Source organism: Lepus europaeus, chromosome 2, assembly GCF_033115175.1.
Source record: "Lepus europaeus isolate LE1 chromosome 2, mLepTim1.pri, whole genome shotgun sequence".
Lineage (NCBI taxonomy): Eukaryota > Metazoa > Chordata > Mammalia > Lagomorpha > Leporidae > Lepus > Lepus europaeus.
In genome coordinates, this window is record NC_084828.1 from 31163241 (window position 1) to 31188627 (window position 25387).

The 25387-nt window shown below is 36.6% G+C and overlaps 1 protein-coding gene across 6 annotated transcripts in view; it reads right to left on the reverse strand.

Moving 5' to 3' along the window:
• Window positions 1-25387, reverse strand: part of USP25 (ubiquitin specific peptidase 25) — a 163131-nt gene that overhangs the window by 45823 nt on the left and 91921 nt on the right. For all 6 annotated transcript variants that reach the window (XM_062206615.1, XM_062206623.1, XM_062206608.1 and 3 more), the window contains 7 exons: window positions 19407-19534; window positions 18298-18393; window positions 16983-17144; window positions 14684-14910; window positions 9104-9174; window positions 7817-8045; window positions 6668-6868 (listed from right to left, as the gene is read on the reverse strand). In XM_062206615.1, coding sequence (XP_062062599.1) covers window positions 6668-6868; window positions 7817-8045; window positions 9104-9174; window positions 14684-14910; window positions 16983-17144; window positions 18298-18393; window positions 19407-19534 — 1114 coding nt within the window. The remainder of the gene's footprint in view (window positions 1-6667; window positions 6869-7816; window positions 8046-9103; window positions 9175-14683; window positions 14911-16982; window positions 17145-18297; window positions 18394-19406; window positions 19535-25387) is intronic.

Sequence of the window (25387 nt, forward strand, 5' to 3'; positions counted from 1 at the left end):
CAGGCTACAACTTGAAAGACAGCTGGTGATTATCTTTGCAACACTTCTTATTCTTAATTCCCAGAGGACTTCCTTGACACTCATCTACACTCAAACTCCTAAATGCATTAATTTCACCACGAATGACCAGTTAGTTCTCTACATTTTTGTACATGAAGTATCTCTCTAATCATTTATTTGTTGTCCGGTTGCTTCACTGGGATTTTCAAATGAATAGCATTTACATAATGGCCCCAATGCAGGGGCTCTGTTCACTTTATTGGCTCATTATAGAAGATCCAACTCCTTGAGGGTACTCTGAGCCTGTTCTTTTGGTTGACTTCATGCCAAAGTAAGGGATTAGGATTAAGAGAATTCAAGTGCGCTTTAGTTACTTACATGTTTATTTACTAGTTTTAGTTTTAAATACTTTAACAAGAGTCAACTTGACCATCCACTGGCTTTCTATTAAAACATAAGACTCCGCTAAGGATGAACAACAAGAACAACATCTTGGCTACCTTTCAGAAGTATTTACTACCTTCAGTTACTAATGAATCATTCACATCAAAGAAGATTTAAACAAGATTGCTTGTAGGGGCAGCCAATCAACTGAGAGGCTGACATTGGTTGGGATGTCCAAGTTCCACCTCAGACTGCCTGGGTTCAATTCTGGGCTCTGTCTCCTGACTTGAACTTCCTGCTACTGTAGATTCTAGGTGTCATTTGTGATGGCTCTAATGATTAGGTTCCTGCCACCCACATGGGAGGTCTGGAATAGGTTACTGACTCCTGGTTTTGGCCCAAGACTGGTCATTGCAAATACTCAAGAGTGAACCAGTGTATGGGAGCTCACTTGTTCTCTACCTCTAAGAATTAAAAAATAAATAAATAAATAAGAAGAAGAAGAAGAAAAGAGCAGGCCTGGCATTGTACCACAGAAGGTAAAGCAGCCATCTGCAATGCCAGCATCCCATTTGGGTGCCAGTTTGAGTCCTGACTGTTCCACTTCCAATCCTGCTCCCTGATAATGGCCTGAGAAAAGCAGCTGTATTGTCCCAAATGCTTGGGCTCCTGATACCTATGTAGGAGACCTGGAAGAAGCTCATGGCTCCTAGTTTCAACCCAGCCCAAATCCAGCCTTTGTGGTCATCTGAGGAGTGAACCACTGGATGAAAGATCTATCTCTCCAACTCTTTCAAATAAATAAATAATTTTTTTAAAAAGGATTCCTAAAGATATATGCAGTTTATCCATTTCTGGGAATTAATTAAAAATCAATGATTCACTAGAAGTAATTTAGAGAGAAACTGCATAGAATCACCACTGGAACCTCTGCAATTTTAGATTCCTGGGCACTGTTGTAAACACACCCTCAGGAATGTGAGAGATGGGAATTAGGAACTAGAGTCAAACCTAAAATTTATCAAAAACAATGAAACCCGGTCATTTGCAACAAAATGGAGGAATATAAAAAAACATCATGCTGAGTGAATTAAGCCAGTCCCAAAGGGACAAATATCATATGTTCTCCCTGATCAGTGACAACTAACCAACCACAAAAAAGGAAACCTGTTGAAGTGAAAGGGACACTATGAGAAACAGTGACTTGATCAGCCCTTGTCCTGACTGTTGATGTGCAATTTAATACTTTATCCCTTTTAGTATTTTTTGTTGTTGTTCTAGTTAATACTATTGGTTGAACTCTGTAATCAACACACAATTATTCTTAGGTGTTGGAATTTAACTTAAAAATGACCCCTGTTAAATATGAGTGGGAATAAGAGAGGGAGGAGATGTACAATCTGGAACATGCTCAATCAGACTTGCCCCAAATGGTGGAGTTACAAACGTGCCAGGGGATTCCAATACAATCCCATCAAGGTGGCATGTACCAATGCCATCTCACTAGTCCGAGTGACCAATTTCAGTTCACAATTGATCACACTGATAGGTCTAAGAGTCAAAGGGATCACACAAACAAGACAAGTGTCTGCTAATACTAACTGATAGAATCAAAAAGAGAGAGAACGATCCAACATGGGAAGTGGGATACACAGCAGACTCATAGAATGGCAGATGTCCTAAATAGCACTCTGGCCTCAGAATCAGCCCTTAAGGCACTCAGATCTGGCTGAAGAGCCCATGAGAGTATTTTAGCCATGGAAAGCCAAAACACTCTGGGGAAAAAAAAAAAAAAAAAAAAAAACTAAATGAAAGGTCTCTGCGAGTGAGATCCCAGTAGAAAGAACAGGCCATCAAAGAGGAACCTTTCTTGGAAGGGAGGAGAGAACTTCCACTTTGACTATGACCTTGTCTAAATAAGATCGAAGTCAGCGAACTCAAGAGGCTTCTGTAGCCTTGGCAGCTCATGACTAGAGCCTAGGGAGATTTCTGACGCCATAAACAAGAGTGTCAAATTGTTAAGTCAACAACAGGAGTCACTGTGTACTTACTCCTTATGTGGGATCTCTGTCCTTAATGTGTTGTCCAATGTGAATTAATGCTATAATTAGTACTCAAACAGTATTTTACAATTTATGTTCTGTGTGGGTGCAAACTGATGAAATCTTTACTTTATACTAAATTGATCTTCTGTATATAAAGATAATTGAAAATGAAAAAAAAAAAAACCTAAAATTTATCTAGAACAGAGAGTTACATCCTCACTACACATTTTAAGCCTGCCCTGCTACTATATAATATTCTGGTTATATTTTATAATCTTGCAGGCTCATTCTTAGGTAACTCATAATTGGAATCTTCATAGGGAGAAAATTCAATTTAGACAACACGAAGCGGAACTGCAGCTTGCTACACCAGCATCCTGTTGGGCGACTGTTTGAGTCCTGGATGCTTCACTTCTGACCCAGTTCCCTGCTAATGAGCCTGGGAAAGTAGCAGATGACCCAAGTGCTTGTGCCACTGCACCCATGTGGGAGACCCAGAAGAGGCTCCTGCTTTCAGTCTGGCCAACGTTTGGCCACTGAGATCATTTTGAGGAGAGAATTAGTGAATGAAAGATTGATATCTCTTCCCCTCCCATTTCCCTCTGTAACTCTGCTTTTCAAATAAATAAGGGAAAAAAAACACAACATGGAGCAATTACCATATATTATTAGACTAGATGCTAGAGGTATATTTAAGGACATTATAGTCCCTGCTTTCAAGGAAGTTCAAAATATTGGAATTTTGTTCATCCAACATGTCTCACTGTCAGGAACTAACTGTAGATTCCTTGAACAGTAGCTCATTTCTAACTTGTAGACAATTTCATTGAGAAGTCTCAAGGCTAATCTTCCACCTCTAGACAAATTTATGAAATCTTACAGAATATATTTATTCCAATCTTAGCCATGTTCTTCACCTTATTTGTTTCAGTTTCTTATTGATATATTTTCAAAGTCTGAGGGTACTACATGTGTTATAAGGACCTCCAATGCTTTGTGGTTAATGCAGGAATAACACAAGTAAAATAATTATTCACAATGCTCTTCTTTCATAATAATTTCTCATTTTATTAAAACAGCCTAGAACCAGGCTACTTAACCAGAGAGATATCTCAGCATTATCTAAGGATCTTTTTAAGTGTACATATTCTGGATCTTTCCTCCAGAGATTGTGAATCCAGTAAGTCTTAGGTGGGTATGTGCTGCTTAAACACACATAAAAATCTCCCTGGCAATTCTGATGTCTACATCTTTGGTAATGAGGTATGGCCTAGAAGTATCAATGGGACTGGAGGATTAATGCATGTGCATTTCTTGGTCAAGAAGACAAATACTAATTTGATCACAAATCAGATATTAATCTTCTTATGTCACAGCATTATTGAAAAGATTTTTCAAGGAGGTAAGGAAAAAAATCACTCTACTGGATTTCATGAGCAATATTTGCTTGTATTACTTCTATTCATCACTCATGATCCTCGTACACAACAGAGACTTAAATACACATTCTTTCTGAGGTCCTGGAAGTATAATACCAAATGAAACAAATTACTTTGAAACTATTTAGAGATGTGGGAAAAAGATGATTTGGGCATCAAAATAAAAATTTCTCTACTAATGATGGTAGATAAGTTATTCTAATAAAACATCAGCCTCACTCAATTGTGATATGCTAAATTCCCCTATAGCAGAGAATCAATTACTTAATTCAGTAATAGGTAGCAAACTTTTAATAGTAATCTTGTTTTCCAAACTTATAGACTAGGAATTCTATTTCTGTTAAGTCTCACAGAGTACATATTTCCATCAGTTCTATAGAAGAAACAATGTTCCCTATTGAAAGACTATTTCCCCAGCTTTCAAAAAACCCAGTCTGGAAGAGAATTATCATAACTCTGATATGTGAATTGACCACATCCACCTCTCTCTTAGTTAGCATGCCTCAGAAATATACCTGTACTCTCTTCATGTTTGCTTTACATAATAAAAAGATATATGAATATATATGACCAAAACCCAGTGGCAAAAATTTTTAAAGTTATAAAACAGCATTTAAAGTATGGAGTGGGAAGTACTGTTCATGGGGGAAAAAAAAGGAAAGGAATGCAAGGCATGCAGTCTGTCCTTTTTACAGAGAATAAGATGACACATGCAAAAAGTAAAAAATAAGACGACAGACATAAAAAAAAAAAAAAACGGGACAAGGCTAATCTTTACCAGATAGGTGAACTGGTGGTGAGTATGAATTAGTTTGACTTAGTACAACAAAACATGTTAACTCTGTGAATTTGGAGAGTCTTATGATAAACAAACAAGATAAAGAGAGGAACCAGCACAGAATTTATAACTTTGTTATAATAAAATATAGACAGGCCAAGAATAGGGGCTTAATCAATAAACAGAGGATTCATTGTGAATGCTTAAGTACTACTTACTATCACTTACAGCAATGATGCAGTCCCTTCCATTCATGGTAACAAGACAAGAACAATTCCATGAAAATGCAGTATTAAAACACTATGGGAAAAACAACATAGTGCCTCCATCTTGTGACAAGTTTTGTGGAATGGTTTGGGACATATATTGCAGAAGACAAAGGCTGAAGTCATCAGGGGATGGAATTGATTTAAAAATGCAAAGAACTATAATATAGTTTCTATATGTGATTTGAATCTAAATACCTCTTGATATCTACTGAAACTGCATTGTTGTGTACCCATAGCTGGACCCTGGATGTATGCATGGCAAGAAAGCTAACTTTGAATAGTGGTAGAATTCACCAGTGACTGTGATAGTAGATTGTATGTTGTATAAGTATTGATATGTTAGCATCTTTGCTTGTATAATATCATTATCGTGGTCTTTTAAAAATTCTGAATTATTTATTTCAAGATCAAAATCAATGACTTAACATTCAATTTACATGAAAACCAAGTTACAAATCTGGACAGATCTGTGCATGCCATGTTGTAGTACTGGGAATTTTCTATTAAAAGAATAATTCCATCTTAAGTTAAAAACGATAATGCTAAAACCCACAGAAGTAATGCTGCATGGAAATCTGTTTATAAGAGGTGAAATTAAACAATCAAAACTGAATGGTTTCCTTAAATAAAAACAAAACACACACACCTTCCAAAAAGAAAAAAACTCAATCAAAATGATGAGAGTTTTTTTTTTTTTTTTTTTTTTTTTTTGTTAAAGACAAATGAATTGGAGGAAAACATCTGGGTTCAATTTTTAGCTTCTTGTTTACTGAACTACTACAAGGGAAACAATATTTTTTTCTTTTACAGCAGGAAATACGCTGCTATAAAATATATTCACAACTCAAATGATAAAATTATTCTTCAAAAAATCAAGACATTCAATTTTTCATTTTGACAGAATATATTTCCCTCATTTTTATTCAGTGCTAATTTCAAATACTTTATTGTACTCATCAGCTAGTAGTTTATATGCTAATGACATTTTCATATTTATTTTTGAGTATTTAGCACTATATCTTACAGTTCTATAGATTTTCACTTGGAATATATCAAATACTTAGTTTTGGCTAAAATCAAATAAATACTCTATGTTAAAAGTGCTATTTTAGTATTATATAAAAACAGAAGGGTATATTAGCGGTATTATTTTGCTCCAATTTGAAGTTAATAGGTCAAGTTCTAACAGTGCCTTTTGTTTTTGTTGCCTGATATCGTCACAGCCTTTTCTGCTTCTTGCCAAGAAGAGTCAGTTCCACTCAAGAGTAGGCAGGATAGGTAGAGCCAGCAGAATCATCTCATTTATCCAAAGATAAAAAAGTTGAGCATCATTAATCAGAATATCCAAAATCTAAAAAGCTCCAAAATTTAAAACAGTTACTGAGTGCCAATATGATGCTCAAAAAATTTTCAAAATTTGGAATATCTGGCATTTCTCATTTTTGGATTTCAGATATTCAATCAGTAAAAGTTATGCCAATATTCCAGAATCTGAAAAACTACAAACAACTCCTAGTCCCAAGTACCTAGGACAAGGGTTGTTCAATATGTATATGCAGACAATGGTATCTGCCAAAGGGGAAAACAAAACTGTTAGCTGGGAATATCTCATTCTTGATGATTTGACTAACCTGTTCACACTTTCAGATGGCTAAAAGATTTTTTTTCCAGCAAGTATATCCAATTTTTATTACAGAATAATAAATATAATGACATTGATGATTAAATACAACTTAATAAAAATGGACAAACCTGTTGTTGCAGAAGACTCAGACTCCCTCAATTTCTGCGATGCTAAAAGTTTTTCCTGCAAAGCTTTCTGGGCAAGTTGTGCATCCCATTCTTCAAGTTCTTTTTCAAATCGCAGATTGTCTTCCTCAACAAAATCTCGCAAATCTGGTGGTAATGTTTCTATTCCAACAAGAGCCTGCCCAGTTTCTTTATTAAACTCCTCTGCAAATTATATTTCAAAAACTAGTATAAAATTAAGAATTAAAGGAAAAATGCAAAGTTCAAAATAAAATACATTTGAAATGGGCTTTAAACTATGAATTGTATAGCAAATCAGTATTATTTAAAATTTTTCTAAAACACAAATGTTCAGAAAAACAATATATATATATATGTATATATATCTGATAGTCCATTACAGGTAATGTTCTCAGATTTTTTTTTTATTAAGCTAAGTAAAAATGATATGAGACAAACTATTTTTTTGCTATTGTACACTGATAAAATACCATTTCTGTAATTGTAAGAAAAAAGTACATTTGATTATTCATGAAATTAATCTTTTCACAACATAAGAAACAGTGACAACCTTATAAAGTGTGAAACAGAACTAAAATTGTTTTTCATCTAAAGCAGTTAAGTATAGCTATAAAATATACAATTATGAAAACTAATCAACATAGCCAGATTTTTAAAAACATTGCAAAAATACTATTTAAACGATCTCCTAAAGCCCTACTATACACACAATATCAACTTTACCTTTTCTATTATTAACGGATTGCCTAGCTGGTTTCGAGAATAGTTACACACAAAAAGAAAGTTCATTTTATCAGTTTCAACAAACCTTTTATTAAGAGCTTTCCATATGCATATTAGAATACAAGAAATAAAACAATGAAAATATAGTAAGACATGGAAGCTACCTATGAGAAAATCAGAGTGAAATACACATCACAAGTCCACATGGTGTTCCAACAAGTAATAACAAATGCCCAATACATGTATGCTACAAGAGTATAAGGAGAGACACTTTTCTGGAAGGTCAAGAAAAACTCTGTAGGGGAGATGACATCTAAACCAAATCTTATCAAATGAGCAGAAATTAGGCAAAAAAGAATTCTACTTATTTAAAAACCATATACCATCCAAAATATTTCACATTCTTACCTTGTATTAAGAATTGTGCCTTATCATTTATGTACATCAAACAGTATGCGCTGGCATTTCTATAGCCACCAAAAGAGTCCCTCACTAACTCTTCCCATGATGATTTTGTCACAGCAATATCATTATACTTCATCCACCTATTTTCACGATGATCAAAAATGTAAGCCCAGTAGTGCCCAGCATTAGCTTGGCCTTCGTGAACCAAAACAGCATGTAAGCGATAAGGAACCTAAATGTGGGGAAAAAAGAAAAAAGAAAAGAAAGAAGAGAAGTTGATCTGTAATTACATTTCTATTATATAATAGTCCATAAAATCCACAAACTACATATTTGAAGGCAACCACATATTATATTTTTTAAAACAGAAGAAAACTAAACTAAAATTTTTTGAAGAATTAAACCAAAAAATTAAGCAAGAGAAGTTAAATAAGCTAAAGATATATAAAGTAGGCAGGTATATAGATAAGATGCTTTTAGAAAATAAAAATGTATTTGTTGTATATATATTTATTGAACTCTTTCTTCTGAATAAAGAAGTTATGGTAAACAGTTCATATACAATACATGATTTTACTAAATATTTACAATCACAAATTGACAGCTTATTAAATGAATTAAATAATGTATAACAGAAGTTAAAATGTAATGGAGACTTAGAGTTTCTCCCAAAATCTTGTTTCTTTAAACAATCATATTTTTTTTCTACTATAAAAGTTTGTTTAATAGTAAATAAGAACTTTTGGAGAAGCTTGATAAACATTGCAGCACAGTGGGTAAAGCCGCCATCCTATACGGGCACTGGTTCATGTTTCAGCTGCTGACTTCCAATCCAGCTCTCTGCTTATGGCCAGGAAAAAGCGGCAGAAAATGACCCAAGTGTTTGGGCCCTGCCACCCTCGTGACAAGCCAGGATGGAGCTCCTGACTTTGCCCAATCCTGAAGTGCACCTTTAGATGGAAGATCTCTCTCCCTCTCTGTCTCTTCCTCTCTGCCTGCAACTTTTTCAAATAAATAAATCTTTAAGAACAATTTAAGAAATAAAAAGGAAAACGAAGTATGAGAATACAACTAAATGAGGGAAATGTGTTCTAAACTTGTTAGAAAATTTTCTTCTTAAATTATTAGTTATCCTTTTTCCTAACATGTTTATGTCATTTTACGACATAATTCCCAAAATTTTATAACAAAACATAATAAAGAATTAGGTCAAGATAAATGCTATAATGATAAATTAAGATACATATGCAAATAATGTTAACAATGATACTAGCTCAAAATCTCACTTACTTGGATCATAGACTTGTCAGAGTACATTAGTTCAATCGTTCGATGGATTCTGGATATGCTTTCCTGCAAATCTAAGGATATAAATCAGATATAAGCTAATGATTACCATCAGTTGCATTTCTACTGAGACTTACAAACTAGGGACTAAATTTCTTCCTATAAGCATGGTAGAGGTACAAAAAAGCTTTCCCCTAAAATTCTTTTTTAGTAACATCACATTTGGGAGTCCAATGTTGCAGCATAATAGCTTAAGCCACCACCTGCAACACTAGCATTCCATTTAGGCACTAGTTTGGGTCCTGGCTGCTCTACTACTGATCCAGCTCCTTGCTAATGCACCTGTGAAATCAGCAGAAGATGGCTCAAGTCCTTGGTTCCCTGCACCCACGTGGGAATCCAGGAAGAAGCTCCTGGCTATTGGCTTCAGCCTGGCCCAGCTCCAGTTGTTGCAACTATTTGGGGAGTGAACCAGCAGATGAAAGATCTCGCTCTATGTATCTCTAGCTCTCTCTCTCTCTCTCTGAAATTCTCTTTCAAATAAATAAAGTAAATCTTTAAAAAAAGAGAACATTATATTTGGACACATTTGGAATCTGAATAAACTGAGATACAATTCTCCCTAATAAAATGCACACTGTGGATACATAATTAAATAACAAAATAGGAGCAGGGTTTGTGGTGCATCTGGTTACTAGTGGGGAGACCTGCATCCCGCATCAGAGATCAAGTTCTAGATCAAGCCTAGGCTCAAGGCTCACCTTCACTTCTCATACAGATTCCTGCTAATGTACCTGAGAGGCAATAGATGATGGCCTAAATAATTGGGTAAGTCATCCACATGGACGATCCATTAAGAGCCACTGGCTCCAGCTTTAGACTGGGTCAGGCCCAGCTACTGTAGGCATCTGGGGAATGACCCAGTAGATGGAAGAGCTCTTTTTCTCTCTGCTATTCTCCATTTCAAATTAATACATAAAACATTAAAAAGTTAATAAAAATATTATTCATCTAGAAAATATTCAGAGTCAATAAAATTGAACTTTTTCCCAAATCTATGTAAGCAGATCTCAGTAAGACTTAAAACTAAATCCCATTACATATTGATATAAAAAGGAAAACTTAAGGAGAAAATAACTTCACCACCTATCTTATGACTATGAGTATACATATATGAATGTAATATTATATAAAATAAAATTTTGGTATTGCCATTACCTATTGTTTTTATTTCTAGTAAAATTAATCTTATAAAATTATTCAGAGATTAGAATGCTCACAGCTATAATGTACATAATAATTTTTAAAAGGGGGAGCTTATCTAAATATCTGTCAGTAGAGAAATGATTAAATTATAATATAACCACACCACAGTGTGAAGCCATGGAATAGAATTTGAAAGAAACCATGAAAGACTACGAGAAAATATTACTAGCTTTAGAATGGGGAAAGACCTGTCAAGTGACTAGGAGTGGGTATTTTAGCCTAATGGTTTCAATTCCGGAATCCCACACCAGAGTGCCTGGATTTAATTCCCAGCTCTACTTCCATACTACAGCTCCTGCTAATGCTGATCCTGAGCGACAACAGGGAAGGTTCAGGTGATTGGGTTTCTGCCACCCAAATGAGAAAATTAATTTGCCTTTTCAGCTGTCAGCTTTGGCCCTGACCATTGCAGGCATTTGAGGAGTCTATTAGCAGATGTGAGTTCTCTCCTAGTCAGTCTCTCTCTCTCCCAAACTCTCTCCCTCTGTCTCAGTACCATAAAGGAAAAGATAAGGCCCTCACACATAAAACTTATAAAAATCTAAATTACCATAACCAAAGACAATATAAAGAAAGTGACAAACTGACTGCATATACTATTGGACAAAGGCTAATATCTATAATACATTAAACTTTCTACTAAGCAGTAAGAAAAACACAATACAAAAAATTAGCATGTTACAAATTAGAGATTTACATGACAATAATAAACAACTACAATTTCATTCATCATTAAGGAAAGACAAATAAAGACACTGAAGAATATTTTTTACTATCAGACTACCAAAAATTAAAAAGCACCAGAGCTAATTAGCTGGCAGCCTTTCTCAAACACAGTTCACAGGACTGTAAACTGACTCAATGTTTTGAGGGGAAAATTTTTTAAAGATTTATTTATTGGGGCCGGCGCTGTAGCACAGTGGGTAAAGCAGCCACCTGTAGTGTTGGCACCCCATATGGACGCTGGGTCAAGTCCCAGCTGCTCCTCTTCCAATCTAGCTCTCTGCTATGGCCTGGGAAAACAGTGGAAGATGGCCCAAGTCCTTGGGTCCCTACACCCCGATCAGAGACGCAGAAGCAGCTCCTGGCTCCTGGCTTTGGATTGGCTCAGCTCCAGCCATTATGGTCAGCTGGGAAGTGAACTAGCAGATCAAAAATCTCTCTCTCTCTCTCTCTCTGCCTCTGCCTCTTTGTAACTCTGCCTTTCGAATAAAACAAATCTTTAAAAGCTAGCGTCACAGGAGGCAGCTTAACTGCTGCACCACAATGGCCACCTTGAAAGAAAATTTTAAAACCATTAATTCAAATTTAAGATAAATAGATGAGAAATGGCACTTTTAAGAATATATCCTGGCCGGCGCTGTGGCTCAATAGGCTAATCCTTCGCCTAGCGGCGCCGGCACACAGGGTTCTAGTCCAGGTCGGGGCGCCGGATTCTGTCCCGGTTGCCCCTCTTCCAGGCCAGCTCTCTGCTATGGCCCAGGAGTGCAGTGGAGGATGGCCCAAGTGCTTGGGCCCTGCACCCGCATGGGAGACCAGGAGAAGCACCTGGCTCCTGGCTTTGGATCAGCGCGGTACGCTGGCTGCAGCGCGCCAGCCATGGCGGCCATTGGAGAGTGAACCAACGGCAAAAAGGAAGACCTTTCTCTCTGTCTCTCTCTCTCTCACTGTTCACTCTGCCTGTCAAAAAAAAACAAAAAATAAAAAACAAAAAAAAGAATATATCCTGAGGCCAGTGTTGTGGTGCTGTGGGTTCAGATGCATATTGAGATATGGAAAATTCCATATGAGAGCTAGGAGTCATGAATGCTGCACTTTGGGTCCAGCACCCTCCTAATGAACCTGGGAAAGCAGCAGATGATGGCCCAAGTGCTTGGGTCCCTGTCAAACACTTGGAGATCAAACAGGTTTCTAGAAGCCTGACTTCGGTCTGGTCCAGCCCCAGCCATTGCAGTCATCTTGGGAGTGAACAGCAGATGGAAGACCTCTCTCACACTCTGTCTCCCTTCAGTTCTGTAATTCTGCCTTTCAATTAAATAATAATATTATAGATAGATAGATAGATAGATAGATATGAAAACCTAGAGGGTATAAGCATGTATGCAGAAGGCCAGTGAATGTTGAAATGAAAATTAAATAAATTATATCATACAAGTATATTGTAGTACTACACAATAATTAAAAATAATGCTAACAACTACTATCAACAAGGAGGAAAGCAAGGAAATAAATTTCCTAAGGAAAACCTTTCCTGATCTATAGTATTATATATGCAAAGCTTATCTATGACTGCCCCTCAAGCTTCTCAAAGTTAAAAGGGACCAAAGTGAACTCATCATATTCCCACTTCCTCCCCGAAGGTGGGGGAGGGGGAGGTCCATCACTTTGCTCAGGTGCATTGATCTATTTCGTTACCAACACCATTATGAACTAAGGAGATACTCCTGACTCCATCCTCTCTCATATCCATAGTCAACTGATCAATATCTCAGTAGTTTCTGAAGAGCAATGCAATTATTTTGGTTTTAAAAGCTTCCTAGCCTCCATCCTCTGAATCTAACCCCATAAAAATAATTGGCCATGCCTAGCAGAAAATTACCCCAACAGCTAGCAGTGTTTGCTAAACACTCTATGCTTAGTTAATATTTGTTAGTTCAAATACAAAAAAAATCTCAGGGGTCAGCATTGTGAAACAGTAGCAACATCCTGCAACACTGGCATCCCATAAAGGCACTGGTTTTGAAACCCAGTGGGAAACTTCCAATCCAGCTCCCTGCTGATGGGCTTGGGAAAGCCGAGGGGGATGGCCCAAGTGCTTGGGTTCCTGCCTCCTAATTAAAGACCCATAGGTGTCTTCTGGCTCCTGGCTTCAGCCTGACCCAACCCTGACTATTGTGGCCATTCAGGGAGTGAACCAGAGGATGAAATATCCATCTCTCTTTCTCTGTCTATCCCTCTCTCTCTGACTCTGGCTTTCAAATACATCTAAAAATAAATAAATAATTTCTAATATATAGAAAATATTAAGGAAAATCTTTACAAGTATTAATGCTTGTTATTAATCATAATTCCCTATTTACTCACTTTTTACTCTGTTCTTTATTAATATAAAGTTGGTCATATAAAATTCGACAACCAATATTGTTCAATAAATTCCAATCTTGTGGTTCCCACTTTTTTTTCACAAACCAACAGAATTGTCATAACATAAAGGGATTATAACACAGCATTTTGATAAATAAAAAAATTAATTCACAAAATCAATGATGAAGTATTAACATCATTTCATTTAAAACAAACAAACATCTTTACAACAGAAAAGTGGGAAACATGTAAATTCAATATAAAGGAAATTTCTTTCAAAGAAAGAACAGATTGGGAACTTAATACACATATACTCCACAGAGCATTGTCCTTATCTTTCTCATTTTGTTTTTTGTCAGTTAAAATTCTGTAGCAGATTAGCACTGTGTCCATAGGTCACAATTTGAAAGCTTTGTTATAGATTTAAAAATTAAAAATTTCATTTCTAGTTCATAAGACTAAAGAAAATTTCTCTTAACACTTACGCTTCTTTGTTAAGTAAACATCAGGTGAAAGACAAAACAGATACATACAAACTTTGGTTCTGTATGATTTTTTTTTTTTTTTTTTGACAGGCAGAGTGGATAGTGAGAGAGAGAGAGAGAGAGAGAGAGAGAGAGAGAGAGAGAAAGGTCTTCCTTTTGCCGTTGTTTCACCCTCCAATGGCCGCTGTGGCCGGCACACCGCGCTGATCCAAAGGCAGGAGCCAGGTGCTTCTCCTGGTCTCCCATGCGGGTGCAGGGCCCAAGCACTTGGGCCATCCTCCACTGCACTCCCGGGCCATAGCAGAGAGCTGGCCTGGAAGAGGGGCAACCGGGACAGAATCCGGCGCCCTGACCGGGACTAGAACCCAGTGTGCCAGTGCCGCTAGGCGGAGGATTAGCCTGTTGAGCCACGGCGCCGGCCTTGGTTCAGTATGATATTTTACCAACAGAGAATCTGCGAATACCAGTTTGATATAAATTTAGAGCTCCAAACCAGAAAATCAGACCATCTGCTATGTCATTAATCAGTTACCTAATCCAGGGAAAATATTTTGGTTCCTATGAACCTGATATTAAGAATATAAAAGTGAGGAGTCACACTACTTCATCTTACATAAAACCTTTTCTAGGAAAAAAAATGACTCTAATATTTAAATATGAAATCCAGAAGTGATTTTCTGTCTCAGTTTTAACATTATACACATATGAGGTGACAGTAGCTATGCTACCATGACCAGAAGGTTCTTACCTCTGGTGTCATTTTCTATTTCTGTCCTCCAACGATGTAAACAGCTTTCTAGTACAGAAAGTTCTTCTTCTGTTATGTGCCTTGGAGCTGGATGCATGGGCAAATCTGGAGGTATCCGAGACTGGGTGAATGGTTTGTGTATCACTGATCTTGATGAAATGGCAGCAACTGATACAGGTGATGTGCTTGGCAGTTCTGAAGAAGGGGCTCCCTGTGGCTCTGCTGTGCTATATTTTCAAAGCATAAAATATTTGCTATCAAACTTTCAAACTGAAAATCTTGACAAAGATAATGCCAAACACACAGACATTAAATTAGCTCTAATTTGAAAAGGAAAACATTTTTAAAAATAAACAAATGGAGTGATCTAATATCCTAATAAGATTCTTACAATATAAGGACTAAATTATTAAAAGGATGAAATTATGGATTTACAGTAAAAATTCATTTTTTTAAAAAATCGACAGCAAAAAAAAAAATCTACTGCGTCCTAAAATTATAAATATTTCCCCTTGCTAATACTTGCCAGCTCATATTAAAGAAACAGCAGCTCAATTCACAATAGCTAATATATAGAATCAGCTCAGATGCCAATCAACCAATGACTAAGAAAATGTTGTATACACACATGATGGAATATTACTCAAACATAAGAAAGAATGAAATCCTGTCTTTTGCTACAAAACAGATGCAACTGGAAGCCATTATACTTAATGAAATAAGGCAGTCCCAAAAAGACAAATACCATAATTTCCCTGATCTGTGGTGAACTTCAGAGTACCAAAAAATGTAATGTATATGAGCAAGACTGACATTCTGAGACTTGATTGTTTACAGCCCTTGTCTCTACTGTGATGGGACAGTGTTTTTTTATTTTTGAATTCTTCAATTAGTATAAGGTTAATGTTACGAGCATAAAATAAACTAAAAGTATGTCATTGTAAATATTAAAGAATAAAGAAGGAAGGAGGCAGGAGGGTGAGAAGTATCACTATGCTCCTAAATCTGTTTATATGAAATATATGAAATTTGTTCACCTTAAAAAATAAATTCAAAAATACAAAAAAAAAATTATTTGAAAGGCAGAATTAAACAGACAAGGAGAGTCACACACACATAGAGTGAGATCTTCCATCTACTGGTTCACTCTCCAAATGGCCAGGACAAAATCAGAAGCATGGATCCCCATTCAGGTCTCCCATGTAAGGTAGCAAGGACCCAAGTACTTGGATCATCTTCTGTTGCTTCCCTAAGGGCATTAGCAGAGAGCTGGATCAAAGTGGAGCAGCCAGGACACGGAATGGTGCTCATATGCAAGGCAGGCATCCCAGGCAGCAGCTTTACCTGCTGTGCCACATCAGCTTCACAAATTCCGCTATAATAGTATTATTTTCATGGATAAAGAAAGATTGAAACTGGGACAAGGGGTTTGGTGTAGCAGGATAACCACATCCATATTAGAATGCCTGGGTTCAAGTCCTGGGCTCACTTTTGATTCTAGGGTTTTTTGTTTTTTTTTTGACAGGCAGAGTGGACAGTGAGAGAGAGAGACAGAGAGAAAGGTCTTCCTTTTCTGTTGGTTCACCCCACAGTGGCTGCTGCAGCCGGTGCGCTGCGGCCGGCGCACCGCGCTGATCCGAAGCCAGGAGCCAGGTGCTTCCTCATGGTCTCCTGTGTGGGTGCAGGGCCCAAGGATTTGGGCCATCCTCCACTGCACTCCCAGGCCACAGAAGAGAGCTGGACTGGAAGAGGGGCAACCGGGACAGAATCTGGTGCCCCGACCGGGACTAGAACCTGGTGTGCCGGCGCCGCAAGGTGGAGGATTAGCCTATTGAGCCGCGGCGCCGGCCCTTCTAGGTTCTTATTAATAGGCATCCTTTGGGGCAGCCGGTAATGGTTCAATTTGACGGATACCTGCCACCCAGATGAAAGAAACAGATTGTGTTCCAGGTTCTTAGGCTCCAGCTTTTGCAGGATTTGGAGGGTGAATCAGTGGATGAAATGTATCATTTCCGCTCCCTCTCTGCTTTTCAAATAATTTTCTAAAAAAAGTTGAAACCTACATTACTATATATCAAAACAAAGTATAATTTTGAATTGAAAAAATGATGAAATGTAAATCTATAATCACAAAATATACTTACATAATGAAATACGAAAGCCTCCAAAAGATGTACAATAAGTGAATCAAGAGTTTGTTACAATAAACCACAAGATGTAATTACCTTTGAAGGCCTCAATTATGTTATTATGCAATATAGGTAAGATAGATTTCTCTTTTATCCAGAAAACCTTTTACCTTGGTAATGTCTGTGCTGGTACAGAACCACTGGGTGGGGAAGTAGCATCAATATCATCAACTGGAGAGGTGCAAACAGGCTTACTTGAGGCAAATTCCAAAGCATACTGTAGAACATCTACCAATGGGAATCGCTTGGGACCTGAACCATAGCTTAAATATCTGTGAATTATAACAATATGAAGGCTTTTACTTATATAAACAGAACATTTGGGTTTTCAAAAATAATTCTTATAAAATACGGTACACCACTTAAATAAATCATCCTCAAAAAAGAAATGCATTTGTTTTCAAACAAAGAAGGTAAAACTGAATATACATCCAAGATATAATTAAATATCCTTCAAAAAAAGAAAGGGGATTAATATTGAATGTATTTATATATTCTAATAATTTCTAAATGCTGCTCTAAACTATGGCTCAACAGGAAGATGAAAACTGACAGTCCTAATGCCTTCCTAAGACTGTTTTTATTTTTAGATCTGCCATTTGATCTCATGAACAAGGTAATGAGTTTCATTCTCTTCCTTTTAGCGCTGATCATTTTTTAATATGATGCTACTTTTCATGATTAAAAAGTGCTAAAATAAGATACATTACTTTGTTTGAAAAGTCTTAGGGCTTTAATTTGCAGTCTAAAATTAAGAGAATACAAATTTGATCAGATGTTACAAACTGGAATCCCTCAGGCCACGTTTCTGCCAACAGATTTTGTCTTACCTGCATGACACTTAATAGTTTAGATTCTGAATTCTTTCAGAAGTAACCAGAAGCCTCAGACAATAGTGAGACCATAGCTATGTATAAATGCTGTATGTCACTCCCTCTACACACAAATGTGCTCTCTTGGCAACCCTGTAGCAATCACTCTATACCTATGCCAATTCCCTCCTTTTAGTAAGCTTCTGTGAAGCAGAGAGGCATCTGAGTTTGCATTCTCTGCAGAAAGGAGAAAAAGTCAGCTACCATTCATTTTAGTGGAAGTCTCAAAAGTAACATTTAGTCATATGCAAAAAGAAAAGTCCAATACTAGATTCATTTAATTTTATTTCTATTTTCAACACCATAAATATTACCTGTTGACAATGATATATGTGATTTTAAATACTAAGTCTTCTAAATCTAATTATAGATTATTATAATTATCATAGTTCTCATATAAAAAACTCAGAAATAAACTATTTAGCCAAAATCTTTTAAAAAGATAAGATCTATTTCTAGACTTGTAAGTCATTCAAGGTAAATTTAAAATTAAAAAGTCACCAATCCCATGACTTCCCATAGTTATCTCATAATTTCATAAAAGTTAAAATACCTTTCTAATCTTTGCTGTAATACTGTAAGATAATCTTTAAGTCTCTTGATCTCGTCTCTCTTAATTCTTGTTATTTCTCTGTTTCTGTGCATGTATCTATCAGGAGAAAAACAGTAATTATTAACATTTCCAAGGACCTTATAAATAGGGACAATATTAAAACTAGCTACCACTACAAAAGACTAATTCAGTTGAAATTTTGTAAGATATCAGGTAATATAAACTAGCATTTTTATAAGATTTATTTATTTATCTTAAAGGTAGAATTATGAGAGGGAAAGCCAGAGAGAAAGAGATCTTCCAAGCGCTAGCTCACTCCCCAGATGGCCATAGCAGCCTCAGTCGCACTGACACAGGCCAGAACCAGGAGTCAGAAGCTTCTCCTAGGCACCTGGGCCAATCTCCACTGCCTTTCCCAGGCCATTAGCAGGCAGCTAGACTGGAAGTGGAGCAGCCATGAGTCGAACCAGTGCCATATGGGCAACAACTTTACACACTATGCCACAACACCAGCCCCAAAAGAGCATTTCTTTTAAAATCCAATCAGAATTTTTGGGTTACAAAAATATCTTACTTCCACATAATATTATGCCAGTAATTATATATATATATTTTTTTTTTTTGACAGGCAGAGTGGACAGTAAGAGAGAGAGAGAGAAAGGTCTTCCTTTGCCGTTGGTTCACCCTCCAATGGCCGCCGTGCCGCACCACGCTGATCCAATAGCAGGACCCAGGTGCTTATCCTGGTCTCCCATGGGGTGCAGGGCCCAAGCACTTGGGCCATCCTCCTCTGCACTCCCGGGCCATAGCAGAGAGCTGGCCTGGAAGAGGGGCAACCGGGACAGAATCTGACGCCCCGACCGGGACTAGAACCCGGTGTGCCAGCACCGCAAGGCGGAGAATTAGCCTGTTGAGCCACGGCGCTGGCCCAGTAATTATATTTTTCTTACACAAAAATAAACTATCTCTTTGACAAAGAGTATTAGTTTAATACTTAGTAAAGATTAATAATAAAAAAGCAAAATTAAGCAGAATTATCCTCTAACTATAAAAATTCTTCACTTGCCTACTAATTTCAAAACCAAGTCATGTAGCGTATCAAACCATACCTGTCCAGATATAAAACTTGGGGAAACTCTAATTTGTTGTGAATTTTTTCTGGTCTTCCCAAGGCCTGGTTAAATTCAAATCTTGACAATTCAAATGTTAACACAGGTGGTAGTTCAGTAAACCAATGCTAAAAGAAAATAGAATAAGAAAATAGTCTTAATACCACCTTTCTGTTTCCTCCATTTCAGTTTTATGCAGAGGATGCTGACATGACAATATTTAAAAACTTTCATTTATTTTCATTTTATTTGAAAGGCAGATTTTAGAGATATATATAGAGAAAGAGAGACAGCACCTATTCACCAGTTCTTCCTGAAGCCAGTTGCCAACATTCCATCTGGGTTTCTCATATAGGTAGCAGAGACACCGCGAGTATTTGAGCTATCACCTGTTGCCCACGAAAGTGCATGTAAGCAAGAAGCCGCACTCCAATATGGGCGCAAGGCATCCAAAGCAGTAACTTTAACTGCTGCATCCAACACTTGCCCCTCACACTACATTTTTACTTGCATCATCACAAGCTGACAATCCAAATACTGGGCACATAATTTGGACAGATTTCAACTGCTGGGGCAGGTGCTTAGCCTAGTGATTAAGATGTAAGCACTGTGTTCCAGCTTTGATGCCTGACCCCAGCATCCTACCAATGCAGACCCCCAGGAAGGAGCAGGTGATGGTTCCAGCAAGGGAAAGCTGGAGTGAGTTCCTAACTCCTGACTTCAGCCTGACCTAGCCCAGGATGTTACAGGTATTTGGAGAGTGACCCAGCAGATTGGAGATAACCTGTATCTGTCTCTTTCTCTTTGGCTCTCTGCCTTTCAAATAGATAAGACAAATTAAAAAAAAAAAAATAGGGGTGTGTGTGTGTCACCTATTCTTTTTAAATTCATATTAAGAATTAAAATACCCTATATGGCAAAAAGAAAAGTTTTTTTCACACATATACAGTAAATTTTGAAGTAAACACAGATCATAACACTTAACCATTGGTATGACAAAGATATTAAAACAAAGTTTTACAAAACTATAGTTGCAGCAATACTGCAGCATTACTTTTTTGTTTGTTTTTCAAATTTTTGCTGCCACATACAAGGGTAAACATGTGGTAGCTGCCTTTCTGAGTCTGGCTTATTTCACTCAACATGATGTCCTCTAGTAGTGTCCATTTTGATGCAAGAATTTCATTCTTTTTATACCTATTTTCTATTTATTTAACCATTCATCTGATGATGGACACCTTGGATGATTCCAGATCTTGGCCATTGTGAACAGTGCTGCTATAAACTTGGTAGTGCAGGTCTTTCTTTAGTTCCATGTGTTCAAGTAAAAAGAAAAGTTTTGATGGCTTAGAAAAATACTGATCTTCATTTCACAATATTCAACTCAAGTATGCTCCAAAAATTCTTACCTATTTTATTACAACACTTAAAAATGTCACCACTAAAATTAAATAGGTATTTTCATTCATGGGATTCTAAAATGGTCATGGGAAATGAAATGACCCAAATAGTGATCTACTTTAAGACAGCACAATCATAAAATGTTATGCAATAAGTTTGTTATGAATGTGTTTACTCCACCTGCATTGGTAAGATTTTCATATACAAGACTAGAAGGATTTCATTTTCTTATTCTAAAGCTGTTGTGGACTAGATGAGAAAACCAGGCAACCACTAATTTTTAAAAATATAAATGGTACGTTTAGCAGCTCTACAACATTGATATTGTGATTATAGCAGTCTACATTTAAAATTAAAGAAACACAAGAAGTTTTATTTAAGAAAAACCTTTGTCACTCAACAGAAAAACTGTATTTACATCTCTGTAATGTTACTGGAATGCTATGCTTGTGAGAAAGAGGTCATGAAAAGTCAAACTAACACTTTTCCCCATTACCTCTAAACACATTAATTTTATGGTATTGTATAATGAACCAATAGAAGGAACATATTTCTGCACTTGCTGAATAAAGAGCTTACATAATCAGCATTGGCAGCATTAGTGTTCCTGATTTTATCTACCAAATTTAAAAGTGTTGAAGATATCTGGTTTTTGCATAAAGATTATACAAATATGGAAAAAACATGGAGACTAAAAGTGAAAGTATGGAAAAAGATAGTCCATACTAACTGAGAGCAAAAAGGAGATAGTATAGCCATCTTACTATCAGACAAAATAGATTTCAACACAAAAACTGTTGGAAGAGACAGAGAAGGGCAGTATGTAATGATTAAGGGATCAATTCAACAGGAAAATGTGATTATAATAAATGTACATGCACCCAAATACAGGGCTTTAAAAGAAATGTTAGTGGATCTAAAGAGAGCCATATACTCCAATACAATAATAATGAGTGAATTCAATATCCCCCCCCCCCTTTCATCAATGCACAGAACAATCAACAAAGAAACCAAATGGATATAACTGATAGCTACAGAACTTTTCAACCCACATGCAGAATATACATCCTTCCCATCAGTGCATGGAACTTTCTCTAGGACAGACCAAATGCTAGTCCACAAAGTAAGTCTTGGCAAATTAAAAAAAAAAAAAAAATCAAAATCATAACATGCATCTTCTCTGACCACAATGGAATGAAGCTGGAAATAAAAAACTCAAGAATATCTAGAACATATACAAATACATGGAGACTGAACAACATGCTCCTGAATGAGCAATAGGTACAGGAAAAAAAATCAAACTTTTTAGAAACAAATGAAGATTACAACATAGCAAAACTTTTGGTATACAGCAAAAGCATAGTTAAGCAGGAAATTTATAGCAACTGTTTGGGTAAATTCCCAGAAACTGAAAAGGCACCAAATAAATGAGCTATCAATTTATGTCAAGGACCTAAAACCCAACAACAAACAAAACCCCAAATCAGCAGGAGGAAAGAAATAATTAAAATTAGTGAAAAAGTAAACAAAATTTAAACCAAATTTATATATATATATATATATATATATATATATATATATAAAAAGGATCAATGAAATGAAGAGTTTTTTTTGAAAAAATAAACAAAATTGATATACCACTGGTCCAACTAACCAAAGGGTGGGGGGGAGGGAGAAGACTGAAATCAATAAATCAGAGATGAAAAAAAAGAAATGTAAAAATAGATACCACAGAAATAAACAGAATCATCACATATTATTACAAAGAGCTATATGCCAACAAATCAGGAAACCTAGAAGAAACAGATGACTCCTGGACAAATACAACCTACCAATTTTGAGTCCTGAAGACATAGAAAACCTAAACAGACCACTAACCAAACAGTTTGAATCAGTAATAAAGACCTTCCCAACAAAGAATAGCCTAGAAACAGATGGCTTCACTACTGAATTCTACCAGACATTTAAAGAAGAACCAATTTCAATTATTTGCAAGCTATTCAAAACAATTCAAAGGGAGGGAAGCCTCTCAACCCCCATATATGAAGCCAGCATCACCTAAATTTTTAAACCAGAAAAAGATACAACAGAGAAAGAGAACTATAGACGAATATCGCTGAAGAACATAGATGCAAAAATCCTTAACAAAATACGAGGTAATAGAATACAATCACACATCAGAAAGATTACTCCCCAAGACCAAGTGGGATTTATCCCTGGGATGCAGGGGTGTTTCAGTATTTGCAAATCAATAAATGTGATACATCACATTAGCAAACTAAAGAACAAACACCTTATGATGATCTCAATAGATGCAGAGAAAGCAGCTGATAAAATATAACATCCTTTCATGATGAAAATCTTAACCAAATTGGGTACAGAAGTATCAATCCTCAACACAATCAAGGCAATCTATGACAAACCTACAGCCAGCATCCTATTGAATGGGGAAAACTTGGAAGCATTCCCCCTAAAGTCCAGAACCAGACAAGGATGCCCACTCTCACTACTGCTATTCAATATAGTCCTGGAGGTTTTAGCCAGAGCCATTAGGCAAGAAAAAGAAATCAAAGAGATACAAATTGGAAAGGAACAACTCAACTACCCCTATTTGCAGAACATATAATTCTTTACATAGGGAAACCAAAAGAATCCATTAAAAGACTACTGGAATTCATAAAAGAGGTTGGTAAAGAGGAAGGATATGAAATTAACACACAAAAAGCAACAGACTTGTTAAACACAGACAATGCCATGGCTAAGAAAGAACTTATAAGATCAACCCCATTCATAATAACTTAAAAAAATAAATACCTTGGAATAAATTTAAACAGTATCTCTACAAATACAATTACAAACATTAAAGAAAAAAAGAAAGTAAGATATAAAAATGGAAAAATTTTCTATGTTCATGGATTAGAAGAATCAATATTATCAAAAAGGCCATACTACTGAAAGATTCAATAGAATCCCAATCAAAATAACAAGGACATTTTTCTCCTATCTAGGAAAACTTATGCTAAAATCCACATGGATTCAATGAAATCCCTATTAAAATTCAAGGACATTCTTCTCAGATCTAGGAAAAGTGCTAAAATTCACATGGAAACAAGAAAGACCCTGGAATAGCTAAAGCAATCTTATACAACGAAAACAAAGCTGCAGGCATCACAATACCAGATTTTGAGACATACTACAGAGCAGTTATAATCAAAACAGCCTGGTACTAGGAAAAAAAAAAAAAAAAGGTTTGTAGACCAATGGAACAGAAGAAAAACTCCAGAAATCAACGCACCTATCTACAATTACCTAATCTTTGACAAAAGAACTAAAAATCATATCCCAGAGCAAGGACTGTGTCTTCAAATAATGGTGCTGGGAAAATTGGATCTTCGCATCCAAAAGTACAAAACAAGATGTTTACCTTATACCTTACACAAAAATCCACTCAAAATGGATTACAGACCTAAAGCTATGACCCAATACCATCAAGTCATTAGAGAACATTGTAAAATCCCTGCAAGACACTGGAATAGGCAACGATTTCTTGGAAAACACCAGAACCACAGACAACCAAAACCAAAACTGACAAATGAGATTACTTCAAGCTGAGAAGCTTCTGCACTGCAAAAACAACACTCAGCATAGTGAAGAGGTGATCAAAAGAATGGGAAAAATTATTTGCAAACTATGCAAATGAAAAAGGGTTAATACCCAGAATGTATAAAGAGCTTAAGAAACTAAAAGAAAATAAACAATCCAGTTAACAAATGGGCAAATGACCTGAATAGGCATTTTTCAAGAGAGGCCAACAGAACTTGAAATAATGCTCAGGATCACTAGCCATCAGAGAAATGCAAATCAAAACACAGTGAGGTTTCGCCTCACTCCAGTTAGAATGGGTCTCACACAGAAATCAACAAACAACAAATTCTTGTGAGGATATAGAGGAAAAGGTACTCTAATTGGTGGGAAAAGGTATACTATTGGTGAGAATGTTAACTGGTACAGCCACTGTGGAAGACAATACAGAGATACTTCAGAAATCTAAATATACGGGCTAGGGCTACAGTGCAGCGGGTGAAGCCACCGCCTACAGTGCTGGCATCCCATATGGGTGCCAGTTTGAGTCGCTGCTCCACTTCCAACTCAGCTCTCTGCTATGACCTGGGAAAGTAGTGGAAGATGGCTCAAGTCCTTGGACCCTGCACCCACATGGGAGAACCAGAAGAAGCACCTGGCTCCTGGCTTCAGATCGGCACAGCTCTGGCCACTGCGGTCATCTGGGGAGTGAGCTGGTAAATGAAAGACCTCTCTCTGCCTCTGCCTCTGTGTAACTCTGCTTTTCAGATAAATAAATAAAGAAAAAAATCTGAATATAGACCTACCATATGACCCAGCCATCTCACTGGGAATTTACCCAAACCAAAAGAAATCACCATATGAAAGAGTGATTTGCACACCCATGTTTATAGCAGCTCAATTCACAATAGCTAAGATATGAAATCAACCCAGATATCCATCAACTGAAGACTGGATAAAGAAAGTATAGTATATATTCCCTATGGGATACTACACTA